Source organism: Ambystoma mexicanum, chromosome 6p (genome assembly GCF_040938575.1).
Source record: "Ambystoma mexicanum isolate Mex_15411 chromosome 6p, UKY_AmexF1_1, whole genome shotgun sequence".
NCBI classification, from domain to species: domain Eukaryota; kingdom Metazoa; phylum Chordata; class Amphibia; order Caudata; family Ambystomatidae; genus Ambystoma; species Ambystoma mexicanum.
The window spans coordinates 1,155,348,867-1,155,373,738 of NC_090935.1; the positions used below are offsets into that span (position 1 = coordinate 1,155,348,867).

The 24,872-nt window shown below is 46.6% G+C and overlaps 1 protein-coding gene across 5 annotated transcripts in view; it reads right to left on the reverse strand.

The window, feature by feature from the left end:
* APBA1 (amyloid beta precursor protein binding family A member 1) overlaps positions 1 to 24,872 on the reverse strand; it is a 1,040,959-nt gene that overhangs the window by 14,136 nt on the left and 1,001,951 nt on the right. For all 5 annotated transcript variants that reach the window (XM_069625788.1, XM_069625787.1, XM_069625786.1 and 2 more), the window contains one exon: positions 10,673 to 10,813. In XM_069625788.1, coding sequence (XP_069481889.1) covers positions 10,673 to 10,813 — 141 coding nt within the window. The remainder of the gene's footprint in view (positions 1 to 10,672; positions 10,814 to 24,872) is intronic.

The window sequence follows — 24,872 nt, forward strand, 5'->3', positions numbered from 1 at the left end:
CGCTGTCCTGGCTAAGGCTGGTCACTCGCCTCTGCTCACATCAGCTCTCTGCCCGGGGAGGAAGCTCTGGCCCTGTCGCTCACTTGCTCCTTACTGCTCCCTTGCTTCTTCACAGGTATCAGGCGGAAGACCCCAGCACCACTCTTGCTCACCTCTGCTGACAGCTCCAGGTCCACTCTTGGACCGCCTAATTGCTGAGGTGGCTAAGGCAGCAACGGATTGCCCACTTCCACAGATCCAGGGAGGGCTACCCGCACTGTCCTCCTCACACACTGCCGCCCGGCTCACTCCTCCACTAGCCCCCACCTAGGCGCTTTCCCCTCTGCTGCCAACCCCAATGGTGTCCGAGAGTCCTTGCCAGCCTTAGATGTTATGTTATGTTATTTTGCATTTATATAGCGCCTTATATACCATTGGTATGGTCTGAAGGCGCTGGTAGGTTGAACGCCCTTGGGAACCAAAGTTCGGGTCAGTAGAGAGAGTAGAGAGAGTTCAAAGGTGCGTGTGCGCACCAGGTATGTGTGCAGCTGGTGCGGAATTTGTGTAGTAGCTGCTTCTTAGTGGTAGGTGTGGTGGTTGAGAGATCAGGAGTATGTGTTCGCTCTTGCAGGATTTATCCAGACCGAGTGTGGCTGCATTAGGCCTGAGGAGAACGCCTGGCTGGGGGAGGGGGTGAAACCAGCAGTGTTTACTTAGAGTGATGGGGAGTGAGTGGGAGATGTTGATATGAGAACAGTTATACCGAATGGTGTCATAGTATCTCTGTGTTCTAGTTGAGTGGTGGTGTAAAGGAGAGTAAGCTTGAGGTGTGGTACGATATATGCCCTTTCAAATGTTCCCTGCATTCCAAAGTATATTATGTACGTCACGCAATTCTATGCGATCAGATTGCTCTACACACTCCTGTCTGCTCGACACACTCAGGCACTCTAGTCTGCCTTGCGTGCTCTAGTCTATCCCTCATTCTCCAGTGTGCCCCACGCATGCTCTCATGTATTCCATACGCATGCACTCCAGTCTAACCCGCGCATGTACTCCTGTCTGCCTAAGCACTCATCCGCTCTGTATACTCGTCCGCTCTGTATACTCATCCGTTCTGTACGCTCATCTGCTCTGTACGGTCATCCGTTCTGTACACTCATCCGATCTACACACTCATCCGGTCCACATACTCATCTGCTCAACATACTGCTCGTCCGCTCTACGTACTACTCATCCGCTCTACGTACTACTCATCCGTTCAACACACTCATCCGCTCTACATACCCATCCGCTCCATACACTCATTCGTTCCATGCGTTCATCCGCTCCACACACTCGTTCAATCCACACATTCGTCCGCTCCATATACACTCGTCCGCTCCACATACATTCATCCGCTCCACACACTCGTCCAATCTACACACCTGTCCAATCTACACACCTGTCCAATCTACACACTCATCCGGTCCACACACTCATCCGGTCCACCCACTCATCGGCTTGACATACTACTCATCCGCTCTACGTACTTATCCGCCCCACACACTCATCTGCTCCACACACTCATCCGCCCCACACACTATCCGTTCTACGAATTTATCCGCTCGGTGTACTCACCCGCTCCACACACTTATCGACAACACACACTCATCCGCTCCACACACTCATCCTTTCCATACATTCATCAGCTCTACACATTCGTCCGTTCTACATACTTGTCCGCTCTACGTACTCATCCGTTCCACACACTCATCCGCTCTACGTATTTATCCACTCCACACACTCATCTGCTCCACACACTCATCCGCACCACACACTCGTCCGTTCTACGTACTCGTCCGCTCTACCTACTCATCTGCTCTACCTACTCGTCCGTTCCACACACTCATCCGCTCTACATATTTATCCACTCCCTACACTCATCCGCTCCCTACACTCATCCGCTCCCCACACTCATCCGCTCCCCACAGCCATTCGCTCTCCACACTTATCAGCTCCCTACACTCATCCGCTCTCCATACTCATCCACTCTCCACACTCATCCGTTCCCCTCACTCAGCCGCTCTCCACACTTGTCCGCTCTCCATGCTCGTCCGCTCCCCACACTCGTCCACTCCCCACACTCATCCGTTCCCTCCACTCAGCCGTTCCCTCCACTCAGCCGCTCCCCACACTCAGCCGCTCCCCACACTCAGCCGCTCCCCACACTCAGCCGCTCCCCACACTCAGCCGCTCCCCACACTCAGCCGCTCTCCACACTCAGCCGCTCTCCACACTCAGCCGCTCTCCACACTCAGCCGCTCTCCACACTCAGCCGCTCTCCACACTCAGCTGCTCCCCACCCTCACCCGCTCTTCATACTCATCCGCTCTCCACAGTCATCTGTTCTACACCTTCATCCGCTCTCCACACTCATCCGCTCTCCACACTCATCCGCTCTCCACACTCATCCGCTCTGCACACTCATCCGCTCTGCACACTCATCCGCTCTGCACACTCATCCGCTCTGCACACTCATCCGCTCTGCACACTCATCTGCTCTCTACATGCTCGTTCGCTCTTACACGTTCATCTGGTCTAAGCGATCATCCAGTCTATACGTTCGTCCGTTCAGTATAGTCATCAGTTCTACGCCCTCCTGCGTTCTGTTCGCTCTGTATTTACATACTCATCAACTCTACACGTACTCATCAACTCTACACGCTCGTCCGCTCTACACACCCAACCACTCTACACACTCATTGGCTTTAGTATGTTCATATATTCCATCCGATCTCCTTACTCATTTGATCTTTCTAGTCGTCTGTTCTTCCACTCCTGCACTCTTCCACTTAGTGCATTCATCTGTTCTATACGCTTCATCCATTCTAACTATTTCATCTATGTCATTCACTAAGTTCCCTCCTCATTCATTATGTCCATTTCATCAGTTTAGATCTCCTTACTTTCCCAGTGATTTATTCCTATTATCCACTTCACGGTTTTGATCTACATTACTCGTTTAGTTCTGTTTGTCTTTCTAGTTTACATTCAAGTTTATTAGCTGTCAATGTCTTGCTTCAGGTAGTTTGTTGGGTCGGTGTTATTGTGATGATGTTAGTTTGGAAAACCGGTTGGTTTTAGGGGAAGAGCCAGGTTTTCAATAGTTTGCGGAAGGACGTTAAATCCTCGGTTAGGCGGATGTGGGATGGGAGCGAGTTCCACAGAGTTGGGGCCGGGCTGAGAATGATGATCCGCCTAACCTGACTGAGTTTGTCTTAGGAATTATTAGGAGGCCGGCTGAGCTTGATTTTAGGGTGCGAGTGGGATGATAAGGTATTAGCTTGTCTTGAAGATATTGAGGTCCAGTTTTATGCAGTACTCGATGGGAGAGGCATAAGGTTTTGAAAGCCACCCTACGGGCTACTGGAAGCCAGTGCAGTGTCTTAAGGGCTGGGGATACGTGGTCTCTTGGACCGAGCGCAAGTAGCAATTTGGCCGCCGCGTTTTGTGCCCTTTGGAGTTTATTCAGTTGGTAGGCATGGATTCCGAGGTATAGGGGGTTTGTGTAGTTCAGTCTTGATATAACGATTGATTGGACCGCGGAGAGTCTGTTGGGAAATGAGAGATATGGAAAGATGCGCCTAAGGGTTTTAAGGTGGTAGTGGCAGGACTTTGAGACATTGTTGACTTGGCGCGAGAGTGTTAGGTCAGAGTCCAGGGTGCATCCAAGATTTTTCACTGAGTTGGAGGGTGTCGGTGAGTTGCCCATGGTGGGTGGCCAGGGAAGTGGGTGCGGAAGAAGATCGGAGTTGCCGCAAACCATGATTTCTGTTTTGGAGGGGTTTAACAAGAGGTGGTTTTGGGTCATCCAGAGTTCTATGTTAAGGAGGCAGGATGCCAGGTCAGGTCGGGAGTTGGGTTTCGAGTTCAGGAATTTTAGAATTATTTGAGTGTCGTCGGCGTAGTTGTAACACAGGATTTTGTGTGAACGAATTATTGGTGGGAGGGTGATCAGGTAGAGATTGAACAGGAGGGCGGATAGACATGCTCCTTGTGGGACTCACGTGTCGACTGGTCGGGCTTGGGAGGTAAAACTGGAGAGTGTCGTTATTTGGTGCCTGTCTTTGAGGAATGAAGCTATCCATTTAAGAGCGGTTCCACGAATTCCTAGGGAGTGGAGGCGGTCTAGGAGGATTGAATGATTGATTGTGTCAAAGGCGGCCGATAGCTCGAGAAGGATTAGTGCGGCGCATCCCGCGGAGTCTGCTGTCATTTTAAGGTCATCCCAGATCGCGGTTAGGGTGGTTTCGGTTCCGTGACGTGTACTGAAACCTGATTGGGCGGGGTCTAGGAGATTGTTGGCTTCGACAAAGGCATTTAGTTGAGAGTAGGCGGTTCGGTCAATGTGTTTGGCAAGGAACCTGGTGTTTGAGATGGGGCAGTAGTTTTTGGGCTCGAGAGGGTCGAGTGAAGGTTTTTTAATTAGAGGTTTGACGTGCACCATTTTGAATGCGTCGGGAAAGATACCGGAAGACAGGGAGGCATTTATGATAGATCTTGCGTGTTCTCCTGCGCAGGTGGAAGCAAACATTTATTTAAGGGTTGTGGCTGGGCAAGGGTCCAGTGGTGATCCAGAAGGTTTGCGGGCAGATAGAAGTTTGAGAAATTGTTCTGGTGATATTGGACTAAAGGATTTGAACGTTGGTTGCGTAGAGGTCGCAGCTGATGGGCTGGCCGGTACGGGCGGAGGATTGCCAGTTTGGTGGTTAGAGTTTTTGTCCTTTCGATAGCCGTGGTGTGAAAGTGGAGGGAGAGTGAGTCGAATAGTGATTGTGATACGGTCGGGACGGTTGTGTTACAAGCCGGATTGGTGAATTCAGAGATGATTTTGTGGAGTTCTTTGCTTGGGTTTTTGCAGTTTAGGATTTGAGTGTTGTAGTGGGCTTTTTTTGCTTTCCGGATTTCGGCCTTGTACCGGTACAGGTGTCGGGCCAAGGTGGTCCTGCTCTCGTGGGTTTTCTCTTTCTGCCATTTGCGTTCTAGGTATTTGTATTGTCGTTTAGTGGTCTTCAACTCAGGAGTGAACCATCTAGGGAAAAGGCCACGGCGGGTTGATGGTTTGCAAGGGGGGGGGGTGAGTCGCATCAGAGGTGCGTTGAGCCATGAATCAAAGGCCTCAGGGGTTAGTTGGTTGTTGAGACGGCAGGTAGGTGGTGGAGACTGTAGGAGTGCCTCGGCTAGGTCCGGGGTGATTATTAGTTTTTTCCAGCATTTGCGTAGGTTCAGATACGAGTACGGGAAGGGGGTCGGGTGAGTGGATGGCGAACGAGAGAATGAAGTGATCGGACCAGATGATAGGGGTGGGGGGCTTTAAATGAATCAGGGTGTTGGAGCTAAAGATGGCATCAAGAGTGTGTCCTTTATTGTGAGTCGGGCCGTTTATGTGGGGTTGGAGATTAATGCATCTAAACCGTCAACCAGGGCGTGTGTCATAGGGTTGGTGGGGATGTCGAGCCATATGTTGAAGTCTCCAAGAAGGGTGAGGTTGGGATGGTTTAGTTGGAGGGTGGCGATAGAATCACAAAAATTGTTTGCGAATTGTCTATCGTAGCCAGGGGGCCTGTAGATTATTAGGAAGCTATGTGAGAGCGACGGGGAGAGGGATAGTCTAATGAGGAGAGATTCGCGGGATGGAATGGAGGGTTGGTTGTCGATGATTGAGGCACGGAGGAGAGATTTGAAGAGGAATGCTACCCCCCCTCCTCTGGACGGACGGTTCAGTGGGATGAGTGAGTAGTCAGGGGGAAAGGCTTCATTAGCGATTGTGCCGAAGTTGTCTGAGAACCAGGTTTTAGTGATGAAAACTAGGTCTGGTTTGACAGAGGCGAGGAGGTCAAAGATGCAATGTCTGTTTTTTGCTATAGATCGGGCGTTAAATAGGATACAGTTCACATCGGCAGGCAAGGTTGGTCTCGGTGCTGGGGCGGTGGCGGAGAGAGTGGAGGGAGAGAGGTAGGGTGGGTGATGCTAGATGGGAATAGTGGGCAAGCAGAAAATTTGGCAGGCTTCGGGGGGGGTTGGGTGGCTGCGTGTGCTAGGATGATCGGGTTTGGGTTGGGGGATTTGAAGGTTGGGTGCGGGCGGTTAGGAGTTTCAGTTGCAGTTGATGAGAAATCGAGGGAGAGGGGTTTCAGGAAGGGAGAAGCTATGGGGGAAGGAGGAGATTGCGGGAGAGAGGTGGTGGGTCGAGACAGGGGAGGCGAGGAGTGCTGAGAGATTGAGGGGGACCAGGAACGATTCCTCTTTAGTTTCTTTGCTGCGATTGGTGTGTGAGAGAGGGTAGGGGGGTCAGAGGGGGATACCGCCCTGATGTCTGCAGATCACAACCCTTTCATCGCAGCACCTCATCCCCGACTTATACAAGCTCAGATTCTCTGCTTGGAAAGAGCTTAGTTGCAGTTTCTCAATTTGTTAGGCTCCAGGAGGCGAGAGCACCACACTCCCAGTGCTATCGGTCTAGCAGCATTCTTGGAATGCCATACAACCGTTTTAAGAGCCTTCCTAAACATAAATAGCTATGGAGTTTGGAAAACATTATTAAGCATCCGGATACAAAACCACCATTTTTAAGGTGGGGGATCCTCTAAACTTAAATTATTTACACAACTTGGTGTTCTGTTCTGAGACACAATGGCTTAGTGATCGGTTTCCATGAATAGGGTTTGTGGATTCTCAAAATAGCTATCGGGCACTGGTGCTCCCTCTGGTCCAGGGTGTGTGGTGGTGGTCCTGCAGGTGAAGCCAGTAGTTGTGGTGCATTCTTTCCGCCTTGTCACAATTGCTTGCTGGTGGGTGTAGGTCATTTACCGCAGAGTTGGGGCTTCGTCTACAGTCTTGGTAATGTGGTGGTTCTCCCCTTGCCTCCTGACCAGCGATGGCAGGTCATGTGGTATGAAGAGCAAGGTCGATAGCATGGCAATTGACACATCCCCTTCCTGTGGCTCCTTAATGATGGTTGACTCCTCAAAGTCCAACAGTGGCAGAATGAGAGGTGTTTTATGCATGCTGTCGCAAAGGCCAATCTGTGTCCTGCAGAAGTCTAGGTGTGGTGATAGTGGAGATTGTTGCTGTTGTCATAGTGTCCGATGGTGTCAGCACTGGTGGCTGCTGCTGCGGTACCTGGCACTCCTCGTCATGGGGTGGGGTACTGCTGCCTTTTTCCAGGGATTTGATCAATGCATTGCAGGAGATGCAGGTGGGGATAAAGGGCAAAAATCCCAGGGACGTTCTACTTTCTTTCCAAAAATAAAATTTTACAGTCGGCAGGCATAATCCACACGACCTGCGCAAAAGAGCACTACACCATAGAAAAGATTTACAGGAGTGGAAAAAAGAATCTTGCCCACCCTTCATGCACAGACATATACAGAGGTATGTATATACGCAGACATCTCGCGTTATCCTTCTCTTGCCACCCCAGCCCCCCATATAGGACTTACTCTCCTGCATGTGTTGTGGCCTAGAGGCTTAGCAAGGGACCCAGCAGGCTGGGGTAGTCTAAGGATCATAATTTGTTCACCACCAACTGCTGACATGGTCCATGTCTACTCTCAGATTTGATTCATGGCTGCTCTCCCAATCTGTGCGGGGGAAGCCTTGATTTATTCTTGCCATGACGAGTTCTGACAATACCGTGTGTGTGAGACCATTACGGCACTCTACAATAAAGTCTTTGAACTTGCATGACCTTCGTCTCTGCACACTAGCGGTGTATCTGGTCTTGGCAACTCTTCTGGGGGAGTGGGTCGACATGAGCTTCTGGAGCCAGGGGCAATTTTCAGTGAACAGGGCCCCTCCATCTCTTTCAGTGGAATGGGGGTGCATTATCTCTCTTTATGGAGGTGGGGGGGGGGTTCAAACATCTTTTCCAGTTTAGGTTTCACAGCCGTTGAGGCGAAGGAGTCTAAAATCTCCACCTCTGAGCAACGGGAGCATTCATCAATGACAACGGTGTAAAATGCGCTTCACAAATTCACAAATGGGATGCGCTTTGAAATGCCCAGAAAAGGGGACATTCCGCCGAGCCAGTTAGGAACAGGCGCAGAGGGATGTGCAATGTAGGACAGGATCATTTCTAACCAAGTCATGCATTTTTCTTGAAGTCAGCAGTGGTTTCGGCCACTGCATTGCACTTGCATTTATGTTTACCAAGCTGAGACAGCTATGCCTTATTTTGACTGTGAAATGCACTCCCAGCATCCAAGAGGGTAATGGGAGCCTGTCATACATTAGTGTCGGGAGCGCACTCTCAACACTAATGTATGCAACAGGGCTGGCCAGAGGAACGTTTGCGCTGCCGCACAACCCCCAAGAAATGCACAGGTCACCTTTGAGAATAAAGTGACTTGCACATTACTAAAACTAACACAAATGAAGAAAAAAACTCTTCTGAGCTTTTTATTCGTTTGCGTTCATTTTTGAGAATCTGGACGACTATTTTTCCAAAGCATACATTTCTTTCTTCATTAAAAGAGACTGAATTGCACATGTAGCGTTGTCCTACCATGGGTGTTTAGCATCAAATTATTTCCAGACTGGAGTCTGAAGAGTTTTGCCCTCATTTAACCGAGTCATCTTGTAACCACTTTAGCCACTGCCATGACCACTACAAGTTATGAAACAATTAGCACTGTGCATTCCCTGTGGTCTACTGATATGAGTGATACTACTGATATGAGTGTCCCAAATGGGTTTTTTCTGTAGTTTATCAATAAGTAAATTGGAGCGTTCCTTTGAAGTAAGTGTTACTTGATATGGATAATGCTAAAGCCAGCCGTCCCCCTCGTTAGAGCCTCACAAAGATTTGGTGAGGTGTCCTGTATGGAGTCACTTCATGGATGCTCTGCGTGTCTGTCAGGCACACGGCTGGCTTTAGCATTATCCATATCATTTAATACTTACTTCAAAGGAACGCTCAAATCTATTTGGGTAACACAGAGATACCCATTTGCCTTGAACAATACCTTTTAGTCGAAACACATGTTGGCTGTTTCTGCTAACTTAAATACCAGACAAACTGTAATACCAAGCAGTTGAAGACTTTGGGACACTTTATATCTGGGCAATTATTGTGAACTTTACTGGCCAAGCGCGGTGCGCAAGTGTTTTTTTCACCCTAACTAGTATATGTAGTGGTATCAGGGTTAACCACATACTACTCACCACGCAGCTGGCAAACAATACTCCTCTCCCCAGCGCAATAGGACACACTTTATCCCAGTTTTAGGTTTCTTACACATTCTATTTGTGTTTCGAGATGTGCAGCAAATATCGGACAGGGCCTTAATAGACTCCACGATGCACAGTCACACACCTGCTTTGCCAAAAATTGTTTTCCAGAACCTTCCTTTCCCGCGTCAACCACGCATCATGGAAGCCTCCTGCCAAGTCCCTCACATTATTCACAGGATTTATTTATGGTGGGCAAGTCCCCTATATCTTCCCACACCTACCCTAATAACCAATATGACATCTACCCTAACCCAGGGACCAGCGAAAAATGTGGCAAAACGGTTGTTTCACCAATGGTAGTGAAACATCTGCAACAGAGTGGGCGGGTCCCACAGAGAACAGACTCGCAAACTGCAGTCTGCTGTTCCCCAGCCTTCTCCCTATCCCGGAAACACCCCTGCAAACCCAGTCCCGCTTCGTGAGTATAAATAACCCCTACTTGTCGAACCCCACCCACCTCCTCCTTACCCTCCCTCTGGCGAGTACCGGCCTCTTACAACGACCTGCATGCATGCGCTCTACTTAGCTCATGTGTTAAATCAGGCAGGCCGCCATTTGGCAAAGTCAGCCTGTTGGCGAACGCCCTTCGTTGAAGCCAGGCCGTTCTCCCTTTATATAGGTATTACCCAACTTGTTCTAACACAATTGTTCAAATGCACAGTTGACCGAATTACAAGGGTCCGAATTGACCTTTTTACGATTGACCATAGATATATATAAGGGGTTTGGGTGGGGGGTTTTGCGTTGGGTGGGGGGGCCATAGGGGGTTTCCCCCCCACATATATGTAACAATTGACCTTGAAAATTCAGTCAATTGTGAAAAGGTCAATTGTCATTCAAGCAATTGTGACTCAAACAATTTGTATACAACCTTTATATGCATGACAAATGTGAATAAGAAAAGAACTGATGCTTATTTTGACTATTGTTATCTCTGCTCTGTTCGTGTATCACAATTTAAAACCAAGAAAATGGTGTATAAATATGCATCTACAATAGAGGAAAGAAACGAATTTAACATTCATAAAGGGAGGAAACAATATGGCCTCAAATTAATGGTAAAGTATATGAGACAGGTGAATGCATGTTGTTTGGGAGTGTGAGGGAGTTCGAGACAGAAAAAGAGACAGAGGAGGGATACAGAGAGAGAAAGGAGATTAGATACAGAGAGAGAAAGTGTGTGTGTGTACACTTTTTTGGTTGCAAGGTGGCAAATGAAAGAGGAAAAGGAGACACTGTAAGAAAAACTCACGTCCATACATTAGAAGTGAACATCTCCTACAGCAAGGCCTTTGGGAAACCATACATGTAGTCTTAGTAGAGGCTCTAATTGTAACCATCTTGAATATGCACAGCATATCCATGGGCCACTGAGCCGCTGACAGCATTAAAGGGTCATCGCAAGCAGTATTCCTACCTCACCAACAGCATTGGAGAGTATATGGACAATCTTCTCATGGGGAGTTGCCACGACACTCTGGCCGTTGATTTCAATGATGCGGTGGCCCACTCGCACGCCCCCTCGCTCCGCTATCCCCCCTCGCATAAGGCTGCAGATCTGAAATAGAAAGATCAAGTTTTTGAACAGCGCTAATCACACAGTGCAATGTTGCGATCCTATTAATACAAAGTTAAAAACCTTCAAAAATCAATTCTCAACTGTTATTCCTGGCTATCCACATCATGATGGGGGATTTTTTTCCCTCCAATTCTTTTATTTCATTTGAAAATCTCACGGGTGATAGAAAACAATATTGCCTTCAGCCATACCTGCCCACATTCCAAAATCAAAAAACCGGGAGATCACGTCACTGCAAGGCCACGCCCACGCGCTCACCCGTATGATGTTCCAGAGTCGATCTTACAGTGCCAACCACCTTGTCTGCATATATGGATGTGGAAAAGACTTCAATATCCCCTTCCTTCAATGACTAGATTTCACAAAGATCCTTCTTTACATGTACTCACTACAGGCAATTCTGAATACAGCCTGAGCCTGAACGCCATAGTCTGTGAAGGACACTGTTCCTTTATTCCTGTGATGTGTACAAGGGAGGAAACTCCTCCGGAGGAAAGAGAACCACTACACACAGGCAAGCCTCTGCATCGTTGACGTCCTGGAGGGACGCAGCCACGCTGGGCCAAGGAGTCAGTGGCAGAGGGGAGGGTGAGCAAGTCTTTAGCCGAACACCTGAGGATTGGTGTTCTACCCGACCAAGATGCCGAGGTCAGAGAGGGAGCAGAGACAGGAATACCTGCGTCTCATCTGGTGATGTGATCACGAACGAACTTTGCCGGTAGACCTGTAAGGGATGCACAGGCCCAATCGTTTAATGGAGCCAGAGTTCCGGAGCTCTGCACATGTCGGGTCACAGAGAGCAGTAGTGGCGTTGAAAACTGACAAGGTTACAGGAGCCCAATAAACCAGGCAGAGACTATCGTTACAAGGTATGAATATTGTGAGTAACGGCTGTGGAAGCCATCAGGATTACGGGATTACCCTATGAAACGAGGATTGAGACAGATATGAATTCTTTGAATTAAGGCTGAGAAATGAAAACAAGGTACAGAACTCTGATAGGACAGGGTGGACAGCTGCCCCATCTGAAACAACTTGGGTAAAAGAAAATACCCTGTGTGAGGATCACAGGACTTTGGCGAAAACCCAAAACCTCGGAATAGGAAGTGTTATTTGTTTGTTTACAAGAAATCCTGGAGAAATCAAAATGTTCACAACAAGAGAGTTTACGTTTTTGTTTGTTAAGAAGAGAAAGTGAAACCCTAACTTGATACAAAGACGAGGAAGAATATCCTGTGGTGAAGAAAAGGAACTTTGAAACCCAAGCACAAACCAAAGATAAACTGGGCCAGCCTGTTGAGGCTATTGTACAAAGTCTAAGTGAATGATTCTTGTTGAGTCGCCACAGCTAATTATTTCTATTTACTGTACTTTGAGTTCTCTTTCTATAATAAAAGTATCTTTCCATTCCTGTGGCCAGATTGACCCCACTTGCACAGTGGGGTGGATAATATGTTTGAGGATGTTGTCTGTGTTGGGATTACCCAGACGTCTGGAAGGCCGTTCCAGATGTCTGGGTATTCCCAACCCAAAAATCCTCCTCAAACATATTGTACAAAGTCTCCCATTTCCCTTTTAGTTAGATGTTTTTGTAAAGTGGTAGGGCCAGTTAGTTAGATAGGATTCAGACCTAAGAACTTTATTTTGGACTTTAAAGCCCACTCTTAGCTTTTGTTTTGATAGGTAGGGAACTTCCCTCATAGCAATAAGACTAGGTACACATTTTTATTAGTTTCTTTTAATAAAACGTCTTGAGAAGTACCTCTGATCGCCCAAGTCCTTCTTCTGGTTCACCATACTCCCCAGCAGTAAAACAGTCACTGCCAGTCTCTAGGTTAGTCAGTGGCATTGCATTTCTTTCTTGACCATTTGCAGAGTCTTCATTAACTTGTCAGGATGCCGTTCTGGTTAATCTAAACACATGGAACATCCAACCCTGGTGCCTTTTGTCATCTCAACCAGAGTTGGGCGTCAGACTCTTTAGAGGGTGTTGGACCCTGGGATCTTCCCTTGTTTTTGCTGTGGGCCTTTGCCAGTTGGTCACTCTTTCAATCATGTAGCTGCCACCACACCCCTTGTCACAACTGTGTTCATTAATTTTCAGACACCTCCTCTCTTTGGCTCCTAGTCTTTCCCTTTCCCTCCATCTGTCCTTCTGATTCCTCATCTACTCTACTCTGGCCTCCTCACTGTTCCACGCAGCTTGTTTCTTCACTTACCTTCACTCCTTTCTGGCTCATCCAATTCTTCCCCTCCTTCATTTACTGATTCTCTCTCCTGAACTCTACCTACTGCTTTGTTCTTAGATTCCCTTTCTTCACCTTTGAGTTGTGCTTTATCCCTTCCATTCCTCTCTCTAGCTTATCCCCTCATTCTCTCTCCTCCACTGCTCTTTCTGGTTTTCTTCACTGTTGCTTCTTTCTCAATCCTCCACCTTCCTTTCAATTACCTATGCTCCTCTTTCCAACTTTGCTTTTCATTCTTCCTCCTCTTCTTCTCTACCACCTCTGGTCCTCTCTCGTAGAACACTCCTCGCCCTCCCTTCTCTGCTCCCACTCGCTCTCCACCATATATTCTCTCCGTTCTACCCCGTTCCCAATTCCTCTCCACTGTCAGAACGCATCGCTTCCACAATGCTAGAGCATCTCACTCCCCTTGTATGCCTGTTCGGGGCTAGGACTCTGTTGATACAGGGTAGAAATGAAGTGTGCCTGGCCTGTGTGCATGAGAAGCAATTGGCAGGTACTGATGTGGACTACAGAAGTAACAGTTACTATCAATCATTCTGTGGTAAAAAGATATGTGGTTCGCGTCATGGCTCAGTTAACTGGTGTGATAAAGTAACTGGTGGCCATCTTTGTTTCATTTGTAATATTGTGACAGGGACTACTGTAACATTCCTGTTCTGCATACTGCAGCACTACTGCCAGAGCCTGGCAGTTTCTGGTGCGCGAAGGTGGGAACGCACAAGGTCAGCAGACCATGGGAGAAGCCACGGCCGTGAGGTGCCGCTTGGTCCAGAAATGAGGGCTCACTGTTAATTATACCAGTGGTGGTGGAATGGTGATCTTCTAGTCCTGGGGTTAGGCTCCAGCCTTGAGGCCAATGATAGGCCTTCATTTGATAAGGCCCAGGCTGGTTGAGGGAGAATACACACAAACCTACGGATGGACTGAGAAGCCTTGAGGGCACACCATGTACCTCCTGCAGGGATGACGTCTCCTTCGGGCCTACATTATGGAGCAGGTGGTGATTCTCACTTCCCAGGTTCACCCTTGTCCCATCCTCATAATAGCATACCGTTTTTTTCACATCCCTTTATTTACCTCCAGGTCCCGGTCCCTTGCACAGCACTGAATCCCTTCTTAGAGTCCCAGCAGCCTGCGAGGCGACAGGAAGCAAGGAGTGATGCCGATTTGCCTTTGCCTCCCTGAGTCCCGCCTCGGCACGGGCCATAGCAAAACACAGAGTTTCTAAATAGACTGCATCACGGAATCCTGTGGGATGTGCTCTCTTGCTTCCCACTCTGCATGCAAGGACCGAAGTCTTGCATGCCTCCATCCACATAGGGACCCAAATGTGTGCTTGCAGGGCCCAGTCCCTGCTGGAAGTGGGTTTTATTCAGTCATGCACACTCTTCCTGAATTGGATCCCTGTGCATGACAGAATAAGTGCATGCCTGTGAATAATTGGAGGGACCGTGCCCAAGCACCTATGTAGTGCCCGCCACTCAGTCACTCTTCCAGTTAGGAATTTAGTAGCCACAGTAGCAGTTCACCGAGTCAATCCAAGTGCTACTTCTGATATAACTATTTACTTGTATGATACGGTTATAATAAATGATAAAAAATATGATAACTACTTGGGTCCTGATTAACTCTCCCACCCTTAAAAACAACACCGTTCACTAAATTAAAAGTCCATCTGAAAACAGAAATGGAAAATTCCTGGGGCGGCGGGGGAACATCCAAAAAAGAAAAAGATCACCACCAAACAACTCCAAAAAACGAATATAAGTGCTTACAGAAGAGAATAGAAATTGAAAAGGTTTCAGCAAAACCATACACTTCGATACATTTATCACTGTTATCTGGTCACCTTTCCCAGATGCTTAACTCAAGAATATGTGAGCAATTAAGCTGAGCACAACATGCATCACTTGCATTGCACTTGATCCATGTTATTTGTGGCAATGTGTGGATTTTAGTCAAATTCCTGTATGCTTTTGATGTCTGAGGCTTACTGGTAAGTAAGAACAGATCACTTTTGGGAGACATGTGGGGCTATTATTGCAGAGATCCACAGGGCTTACATTTGTTCAATTCCCCAGAATTCACTTGGGTGTCTATTCAAATCATTGCATCACACTTCATTCTTTTCAAGACTTACTTCTGACATTCAGGTTGTCCGCATTCCAAGATGCAATAGCAGATGAGTTAATTCCTGTTGCACCTTTTTTGCTCCCACCCTCCACTTCCAAACCATACATGGTGCAATGCTCCTATTCCTTGAGCCAGGTTCATTCTCCTTTTCTCTCTCTTGTTCCTGTCTTTTGTTCCTCCTGTATTTTCCCCCCATTTTTTACCACGTAAAACACTTTTGTGTTTTCCCTTTCATTTTTTCCCACTTTGTATTATTCCTTTTTTACCTGCTTTGTACTGCCTATCATTCTTCGAAAACAATGTAGTTGTGGCGGGCTTCAACTACAAACAGTTGACAACTCCAAATCACGTGCAGATGCAAGGACGCAAGGTGACCATTTCTGAATCTAGCAGCCACCATTAGAGGACCGACCAGATTCCAAGATGGAAGCGCAACCATATTCCCACAAACGCGAGCTGATTAGAGTCAGTAAGAAATTCCACATCTGCACTGAGGTTGATGGAAGTGGCAAAAGACTTAAATCAAACCGTGAGCCCAATCGATGAGTACCCTCAGATGCCACCACTCAAAACCATAAAAGGGCCCACATTCTGAGGCTAGTGTGGAGGGTTGGAGACAGCGAGCCAAAGCAGAGAGAGGAGCAAGTAGCATGGGGAGAAAAAAGTACGAGGACAACATCATAAGGAAGGAGGAGAGAAGTTAGGAAGAGAATGGAAGAGATGAACCGAGGGAAGCAAGGCAATGCAAAGGGAGAGATCAAGAGCTGGAGAGAGTAGAGGAGGTGTGGTGGAGGGTGAGAAGGAGAATTGCTATCGGGACTAGCTGAGGAAGCGCTGGTGGTCAACAGTGAGGTAGGTCCAAGCAAACCCAGAATTGGACAAGCCAAAAGGGGCATAAAAACAGAGCTGAAGTCAGGAGGTGGAAGGCATGGTCAGTGGGGCCCAGAGGTGTAAAGGCCAGAATAGTTGCAGAGGGCTGTAGCAGTTAAAAGCCTTACTGACCTGGCCCATGCGCCTGCAGAGTGCTGAAAAGTAAATGGGACAATGGTACAAATGTACATATTTATTACTCGTCATAGGAGGGAGTGGAAGCATGAGGTGAGGAGGATGGGGAGGAAGTATGGGGAGATCCCTCTTTGGCCAGTAGGTGAAGTTCAACACAAGCTTTGATTGATGCATAGATGGGGTGCTTTGAATGCGATTAGTGAGGAAAAGCAGAAGCGCGAGGAGGCACGGGACATAGGATAGTGAGGTTGAGGGCAAAGGAGAAGAGGGAAGGAGATGGCAAGTAGACAGAGATACAGACAGCCATTTACTAAGGATCAAGACCATTGATAACGTTTTTAGACAATGAAGGGAAACTTGAAAAGAGAACAGTTTTGCAGGACCTATGTGATTATTTCGGAAAAACAATACCAAAGCCGAAAATGCCGAATTGTTTTCTTTTCGCACACAATTATATGCAGGGGGAGACCCCCACAGCCTTCGCAATACTCCCCATACATTATTTATGACCCTAACCTACACCCCATATATAATTGCATAGAAATGCGCAGTTAAAAATTCAGCATTTTCCACCTCAGCATTTTTTGCCACGAAATTATGGGGTGATACAATTTTGCACAGAGAGACAACCAGCATGGTGTCGGTAGGCAGCAGTGGGGGAAAACCCTGGTAACCTGTAGAGTTTGGGTAAAGCGGAGGACTTTTCTGAATGTTTTGAGAAGGTTAACATGAGCAGCAGAGGCGGTGGTAGTGATGAATTGTAGCAGTCAGAAATGGCCATCAAAGAAGGTCCCAATGTTGCAAGCCTTAGATGAGAGAGCAATAAGGTGAGGCAGGAAGGAGATAGGAGAGGGGATCGGAGGGATGACATTAAAAGATAGGAGAAACATGACTTCCATTTTCAAAGAGTTCAGCATGAGGCAACAGAGAGACATCCGGTGATGGATTGCTGTGAGACAGTTAGTCATCCGTTCCGGGGTGGCTACGGTGAAGGAGGGAAAGGAAAAAAAGAGGGTTGCGAACAAAGAGGTGGTAGGGAAAGCCAAAAGTTGAGATATATAAAGAAGATGTATAGAGGGTGAAGAGCAGAGGCCCAAGGACTGATGGTGTGGGAAACCAACAGGCAGAAGTGTGGTGGCATACTTTGCAAGTTCCAGGAGATATTAAAGGATCAGTAATCTAGGTGGGAAGCGATCAAAGCTAGCACAGATTTGGGAAACCCAGGGTCTTGGAGAGTGATGAGGAAAGGGGAGTGGTTGAGAGTGCAGAATGCAACAGAGAGGCCCAAAAGGCTGAGTAAAAAAGAGATTGTAGTGGTGAGCATTACAGAAAAAGTTGGAGACATGCATAAGTGCAGTCCTGGTGGTTCGCCAATGCCATTATCCTCGAGGTACTTTGAGATGTGTTTCAAGACCACCCACTCAAAGGGTTTTCAATAATGAGGGTGATAGTTTTCTGGGACATTTGTGTCAGGAGAGTGTTCTTCAAAAGGGGTAAACAGTTGCACATCTGAAAACAGTACAGAAGAGTCAATTTAAAAAAAAGAGTTTGAAGAGCTTGCTCTGTGAGATCAGGACAGGTAGGAGAGGGAGATTAAGATCCTGGGAGGGGGATGATGAGTGTTAGGTTTGAGGGGAACAGGTGCTGGGTAAGAGTAGAGGGATGGGGAAGTGGGAGTGGGAGGTTGATGTTAGACAAAGTTGTGGCTCAAGGCTACAAGAGAAATGGAAGATAAGAATATGTGGTGGAATGGAGCAATGCCATGGTGCATGATGGAGGCCAAAGGAGGTTGGCAAGTGAAGACAATGGATGAAGGGTGCAGCCCTAGAGAGAGAGGAAAGGTAAGTGAGCAGCAAGGGAAGAAGAGCATAATTGGTTAGGAATAGACAGGTATACTTTATGAGATGGATTAGAATGGGATTATTGGAGACCAAAAGACAGTTAGCTATCCCAAAGCAATGATATCCCTTGGTTCTTCAAAGTAAGAATAGTTCTGGGGTGAATGGCGAGTCACAAAGGATCCCTTGGTGTAGAAGCAGGGAGTAATCCACCCTAAACTGACAGGGAAGAAATTAACACTCATCTGACAACAATCCTCATAATGTTCAGCGACAAGGATGCCTCAGGTGAGGAGAGCTATCAAATGAACTGTGGATTCTCTTCATGAGCCTCATGAACATTCCCTGCACCCTCATTGTGTTGACAGATACATATCCTACCTTGGTTTTCACTTTTGATCCTACCTTAGTCTATCGTACAATAAAACTTGTTTTGTTAGTTCAGTCTTACCTGTTGAGTCCTCTTTTGACACACTGTACCATGACAAATGCCAACCATGAATTGTACTGCCATCATTTGCCCGGACACTCAAACTATAAGTCTTTAAGCCATTGTGGTGGTAAGTATTACCACCACATGGTAGATACATCACACAAGAAGTCATCCAGTCCCTTGTGCACCCACACCAATCTAGTCAGGCCTGAACGTCATCTCTTTTCCTCGTCAGATCCTTATTTCGTTTATCCACAATGTCGCCTCCGCAGGAGACATTCATGTAGCTTCACTGCTCTTTAGTGGTCACTGGCGTCTCCATGCAATAATATGTGAATGTAGACATTTCTCCTTAAAAATGGGTACACCGGCAGCAATTGGTAATGCATTTATTTGTGCGGGCCAGGCGGTACATTTCTTATTACGATTAGACATGTTAGTTAGAGTGTTTGGAACCAAGAGGAATAAGGTATGAAACACTTCATAAAAAGTTGCGGTTATTAATATTTTGAATTTGTTTTATTGCTAAAGAAATGGAGAAGACAGGAGAGGGTGGTCGATGGACATTACGCTTCTTTTTTTACTGCACAGTAGATTGAAAATATTGCAGTCCGAGCAAGCATCTGGGGTTCTGGGGGGCTAGTGACTACAAATATGGGCCCTTAATTTGTGCCGAGGCATGGCATAGCAGTATCTAGCATGGCAGCATATTAACATCACATAATGAGCCATACATTGTAATTGGGTGATTTGTTGGGTGTGGGATGGCAACAATAGCCACATCTTAATCATTCTACCTCACACACTAATTGACTCTAGAGGAGGAGGAGTAGCTGTAATATTTAGAGACTCTCTGCCCATTAGACAAACACAATCGACATTATCTACTCACAGCCAAATTGCCACTCTCAGAAAACACAATCACTCTCCACCTAATATACTGCCCCCAGTCCTTTCTACACTCCTTCGCAGAAGACCTCCTCTACACCCTAAACACCCACACTAAACCTACCTCTAAACATATCCTCCTTGCAGATCTTAACCTAGGACTCAACGACCCCACTGGCCAAAATTCCAACTCCGTATCTACCTCACTTAGTGCCCTAGGCTTCAACCAATCTGTGGCTACTCCTACCCACTCCAAAGGCCGCACTCTGGATTGGATTTCTGACCTTAACTGCAACATCTCCATCCTCTCCAATCAACTAGTCCCGTGGTCTGATCATCAATTACTTTCACAATAGCTGCGGTCATCACTCTCCGTAAATTGGGAATGACACGGGCTGCCCTGTCAACAGTCTTGGGCCTCCTTTAAAGCAACATGAGGCTTTACTGAGGGTGCCATTTATCGATTCCTACTCGGCAATCCAGCCAACCCTGTATTCTAAAGAGGATGACTAGAGATGACCAGGGACAAGTCGAACTAAGTGATGAATACCCAAACAGACTTTAAAATGCACCGCCTAGAGTGGAAGTGATTCTACACTGGAAACTGGCGAATGCATTGAAGAAAGCGAACCAGGTAAGAGCTTTGCACGCACTCTCAATATGTGGGGTCTGAATGCACCATATCAAGGAGAGGAGCTAAAAAATGTCCACAAAACAAACACATCGGAAAGGATTATGTGTGAATATACCATTGCGGCAATTAAGCGGGCCCTTAGGTATACTTTTTAAAGAAAGAAGTGAAGTCAAAGTCTTGCGACCCAGTGATCACATTGGGATTGGGAGTGATGCAGACTGGAGGTTTTTAAATGTATGTGGAGCAGCTTAGGAGGCAGGGTCTCCTTTGGATAGCAGCTGACGGTGTGTGATAGGCATTTAAGTAGGCTGCGTGTGTGTCGAAGCGAGTTGACACTGTCAGCAACACAGTGCACTTAATTCGAAACCAGCAATGGAACCATGAATCCACGCTGCCAACAGGGATTCGCCTGACTAGGTGGTTAGGTAGATCGGGCAGTCCAAGATACACCAGATCTTTTACTTTAAAACTATTTGAGTATTAGACCTATGAATACTCCAGGGTTAGACATTAGAAAATTACCCATACCCATTTGGAGAATGCATGATCTTTTCATGATATGCATTCTGAGCATGTGAAACAAGATGTATGTACTAAGGTATAGAAGTTTTACGATTGGTCACAGTACAAACTTCTTACCTCCATTGTGCCGGGCATCAAATGCAAACACCCAGTTGACATTGTCAGCCTGGAGCACACATTATGCATTGTTCCAGACAAATTGCAAAGAAATAGCAAACTTCCAAACCATGAAGAGCCTTGCTTTTCAGATCTGCACACATTAATACTGCAACAAAGTAACTTTTCTCTGCTCCCTCTATACCTAGAGGAGTTCCCTACTTAACCGGTTAAAGATCCTGAACCACCACCAGACCATGAAAATGGCTGAAGTTGTGGTAGGCAAAACCCAGTAACATAAAATAACAGGTCACACCAAAGAGTTTCCTGCATTCTTCAGTTGAGCAAAGCTCATCACGTCCATGCGAATCCAGTGACAGGCAACAGCACATGAGTAAATGAACACTGGCTATGCTACAGCTAGTCGGCTATACTAGAATCTCTGGTGCCCAGACTGGTTGCTGAGAATGTATATCATTCTGTAAAATCAATGATATGATCAGTGATATGGGACTAGGTCAGGCTCGGTGCTACAATACCGTAGTTGTAGGCAACATCTCTGGAGGCCACCATCTGAGGTGCACTTGGGCAGACCACTGTCTCTAAACAGATTTTAAATGCCCTATTGTAAGGGAGGCTTTTTTGTTTTTACAAATAACATGAACTGAATCCCTTCTAAGGACCCCTTTTTCTCAGATAAGAGAGAGTGGGATTAAAGTATTTACCCAGGATCACCCATTCTTGTTAAACAGTGAAGCTGTGATTTTAAACCAAAACACTCAACGCACACCCCCAACCGTGGAATGTCAATACAAACTCCAAAACCTCCCCCACATATCAGTAGAGACTTTCATCAAGCTGGTAAGAAATGGCAATAAAGCAGTCTTTCCCTTGGACACCTGCCCTCCAGTTATCTACAAGACAATCCTTACACAGGACACACCTCTGGCATGCTACAGAAACCTCTTTAACCTATCACTCGAAACAGGAAAAGTACTGCGATCGTTCAAATCAATGTACATCAAACCACTTCTCAAGGACACGGCAGGCAACATGGAAGATCTAACTACAGACCTATTTCAAACATTCCCTAACCAGCAAAACTACTCAAAACCTACGTCTATGGACTAACAAAGGGACACATAAAACAAACAGCAGCTGCTAGACGAGGCACAAGTTGGCTTTAGGCCTAAGAGAGGGACAGAGATGGCACTCCTCTCAATCTGTGGTGATCTAAAGACAAACGCAGACTCAGACACAAACTCGGCTCTGATACTGCTGGACCTCTCCACAGCATTAGACACAGTCAGCCACGACATCCTTATCAAAAGACTAGAAGAAATAGGAATGACCGATTTACCCCACCTCTGGATTAAATCATTCCTACCCACTACAGGGATCGTCCCTATCCCCCCACTGCTCTTTAATATCTACCTGACCCCATTAATCAAGCTCATAAAAATTATGTGCTACAACTACGCAGATGACACGCAAAACATCTACAAAATCGAAGATGCACAAGAAGAAAAGTCAACACTGGAAGACTGTCTACAAGAAATCTAGGAATGGATGAACACAAACAGCCTCAAACTCAACCCAGGCAAAACAGAAATAATGGTTATACCAAAAAGAGGAAAACAACCACTACATTCCATAGCCCATCGAACTAGGAACAGCACCAACGCCAAGTCAAACACTTTGCAGTTCTAATGGACAACGCACTAACACTAGAACCACAAGTAAATGCAATAATCAAGAAATGCTTCCTCCTCGTGCACACAGTAAAAAGGATCCTACCATTCCTCTCCTTCACCCATAAAACACTCACCATCATCTCCCTCATCATGTGCAGAATAGGCTATGCCAATAACCTATGCTTCGGAATGCCAGAACGCCTGCTAAAGAAACTGCAACGTATCCAAAATGCAGTGGCCAGACTTCTTCTCTGACTACCGCGAAGGAAACACCACCCCAGCGCTAAAAATGCTACATTAACTGCCTATCAAACAACGAATCACATTCAAAACAATGTGCATAACGCACAGAGCAATCCATGGCCAAGGAGCAGAATTCCTACAAAAGAAAATAACGATCTACCGACTGACAAGACCACTCATATCAAGCAACGACATTCACCTGGAACCAAAACCTTACACAAGAAAGAAACGTGGGAGGGTCATCTTTCTCCCAGCTGCCAGCAAAACACCCTCCCGAAAGAAATACACAATACGAAGGATCACAAAAAATTCAGAAAACTACTTAAAACTTGGCTTTATTCATCAGAATTAGACGGGAATTACTAGGAATGACAAAGACACCACTGGAAACAGAACACACTGCAGCAAGCACACATGGAAGGAAGAAGCCAGAGAGGGACACTAAAAAAGACCCACCCCCAAACAATAACCCCACTCTAGACATCACCCCAGGGACACGCACCTTAGCCGCAGAGGGAGGAGCATAACTGGCACCACTGGAGGCCCTAAAGCGCCTTCCTTGGAGGGCGAAGGCAGGGGCCCTGCTCCAAGGGCTGGGGGGAGGAACGGGTAGGCACACCCTTGGGAACTTAAGAGCAAACCTTTCACACATACCCATCTACACCCAGGGATGGGGGGAGGCCTTCACCACCTCAGGACCATAGACCGCTAGACAGAGAGGAAAGCCACCACCATGCACAGAACCCAGCTAATGTTCTCACTCTACCTCTTAGTTATTTAAACATTCCTACTAAATGTGTAGCCTAAATCTAACTTGCCCTCCAACATATCTAACTAAACCCTCATGAAATATCTACCCCTAGCTAGCGCTGATGGGAGAGAATCTAGCCCCATCTAGTTCTAGTCACCATGAGTTTTTCAAAGGCGCTTTATATAACTGTGTAATTTGCTTCGCAAATGACATTTCTCATTTTTATTTGCTTTCTTTGCTCTGCCAGATGTGACCCTCTTTAGAAAAAGGAACAAACCAGCAGCATGGTAAAAGGGTTAATAGATTAAAGAAATTGTCTTTTAGCATTGTACCTCTGGGTGGAAAGTGTTATTGAGAACAACTTTGCACCAGAATTAAACCTGGGTGCAAGGTGTGGTCTCTGAAACACCAGGAAACAGTTTTCTTTTTAATGAATCAAAACAGATTTTTTTTGTTCTGTATGTTTTAAGGTGTGAAAATGCAGAGCAAAGAGAGCAAACTAAATAGGGCTAGATGCTCTCTCTATCCACTGTCCCTAGATAAGCGGCAAATCCGCGCTAGCTAGGGGTAGATATTTCATGAGGGTTTAGTTAGATATGTTGGAGGGCAAGTTAGATTTAGGCTACACATTTGGTAAGAATGTTTAAATAACTAAACAATTGTGAACCTGTGATCCGACCCTTAAAGGTCGCCACCACTTAGGCCGCAGTGTTGCCTCCATTAACTGTCTGTGTGCCAAACGCTCATATCGTACATGCAGCATCCTGCACTTAGCAAGTTAAACCATCGTCAGGGACTAATGCTGCTCACTTCATGCGGTGGGGCAGCAGTTATCGACTGGTGCCCCCATGCCTCCCACGGAGACGCCACTGCCTGCCAGAGGCACATACACCTATTTGGCAAGTGTTGGCTAGTCGTAACCCCCGTTTGAGGTCGTTTTTCAGCCCCTCTATTGAATTTGGCTTACCGGGCGAGCCACAATGTGTTCGGCGGTCATTAAGAGAGAAAGCGTGTGTGGCATGAGTTTATATGATCAATTTACACCCAATGCTGGAAATAGAGAAAAATAAATGTTCTATGGGAACTTCTCCACCTTCATGCGGTGGGTGCCCCAGTCGAGCAGCACCCTGTCTTCTTCAAGGATCCCAATCCTGGTGATTTGAATAAAAGCAAAGATCCTTTTGGGAACATGAAAGATGACATCTTACATTTGAAATGTGTCTGTTATAGTGATTCAGTATAAAACCCTTCTGATCAAGTAATATAAATTGGGTTCTCTCTTCTTTTCACTTGTTTCAATACTCACCTTTACACCCTAGCTCGTGTGAGAGAGCTTCCGGCTCTTGTTACGGCCCATTTCCTACCCTTTGTAGACTTCGTGTCCCCTGGGTAAAGAGGCATAGGATCCACACAGCCATTCTTAAAGGCCATTTTATACCACTATACGCCTGGGAAACGTTTGATAAACAGGCCAACTGGTTTCTCCTAAGAGTGGATTTTCCTGTATTAAGAATGCCCGCCATATTGCAGCTCATTCTATTAGGGATGGTGC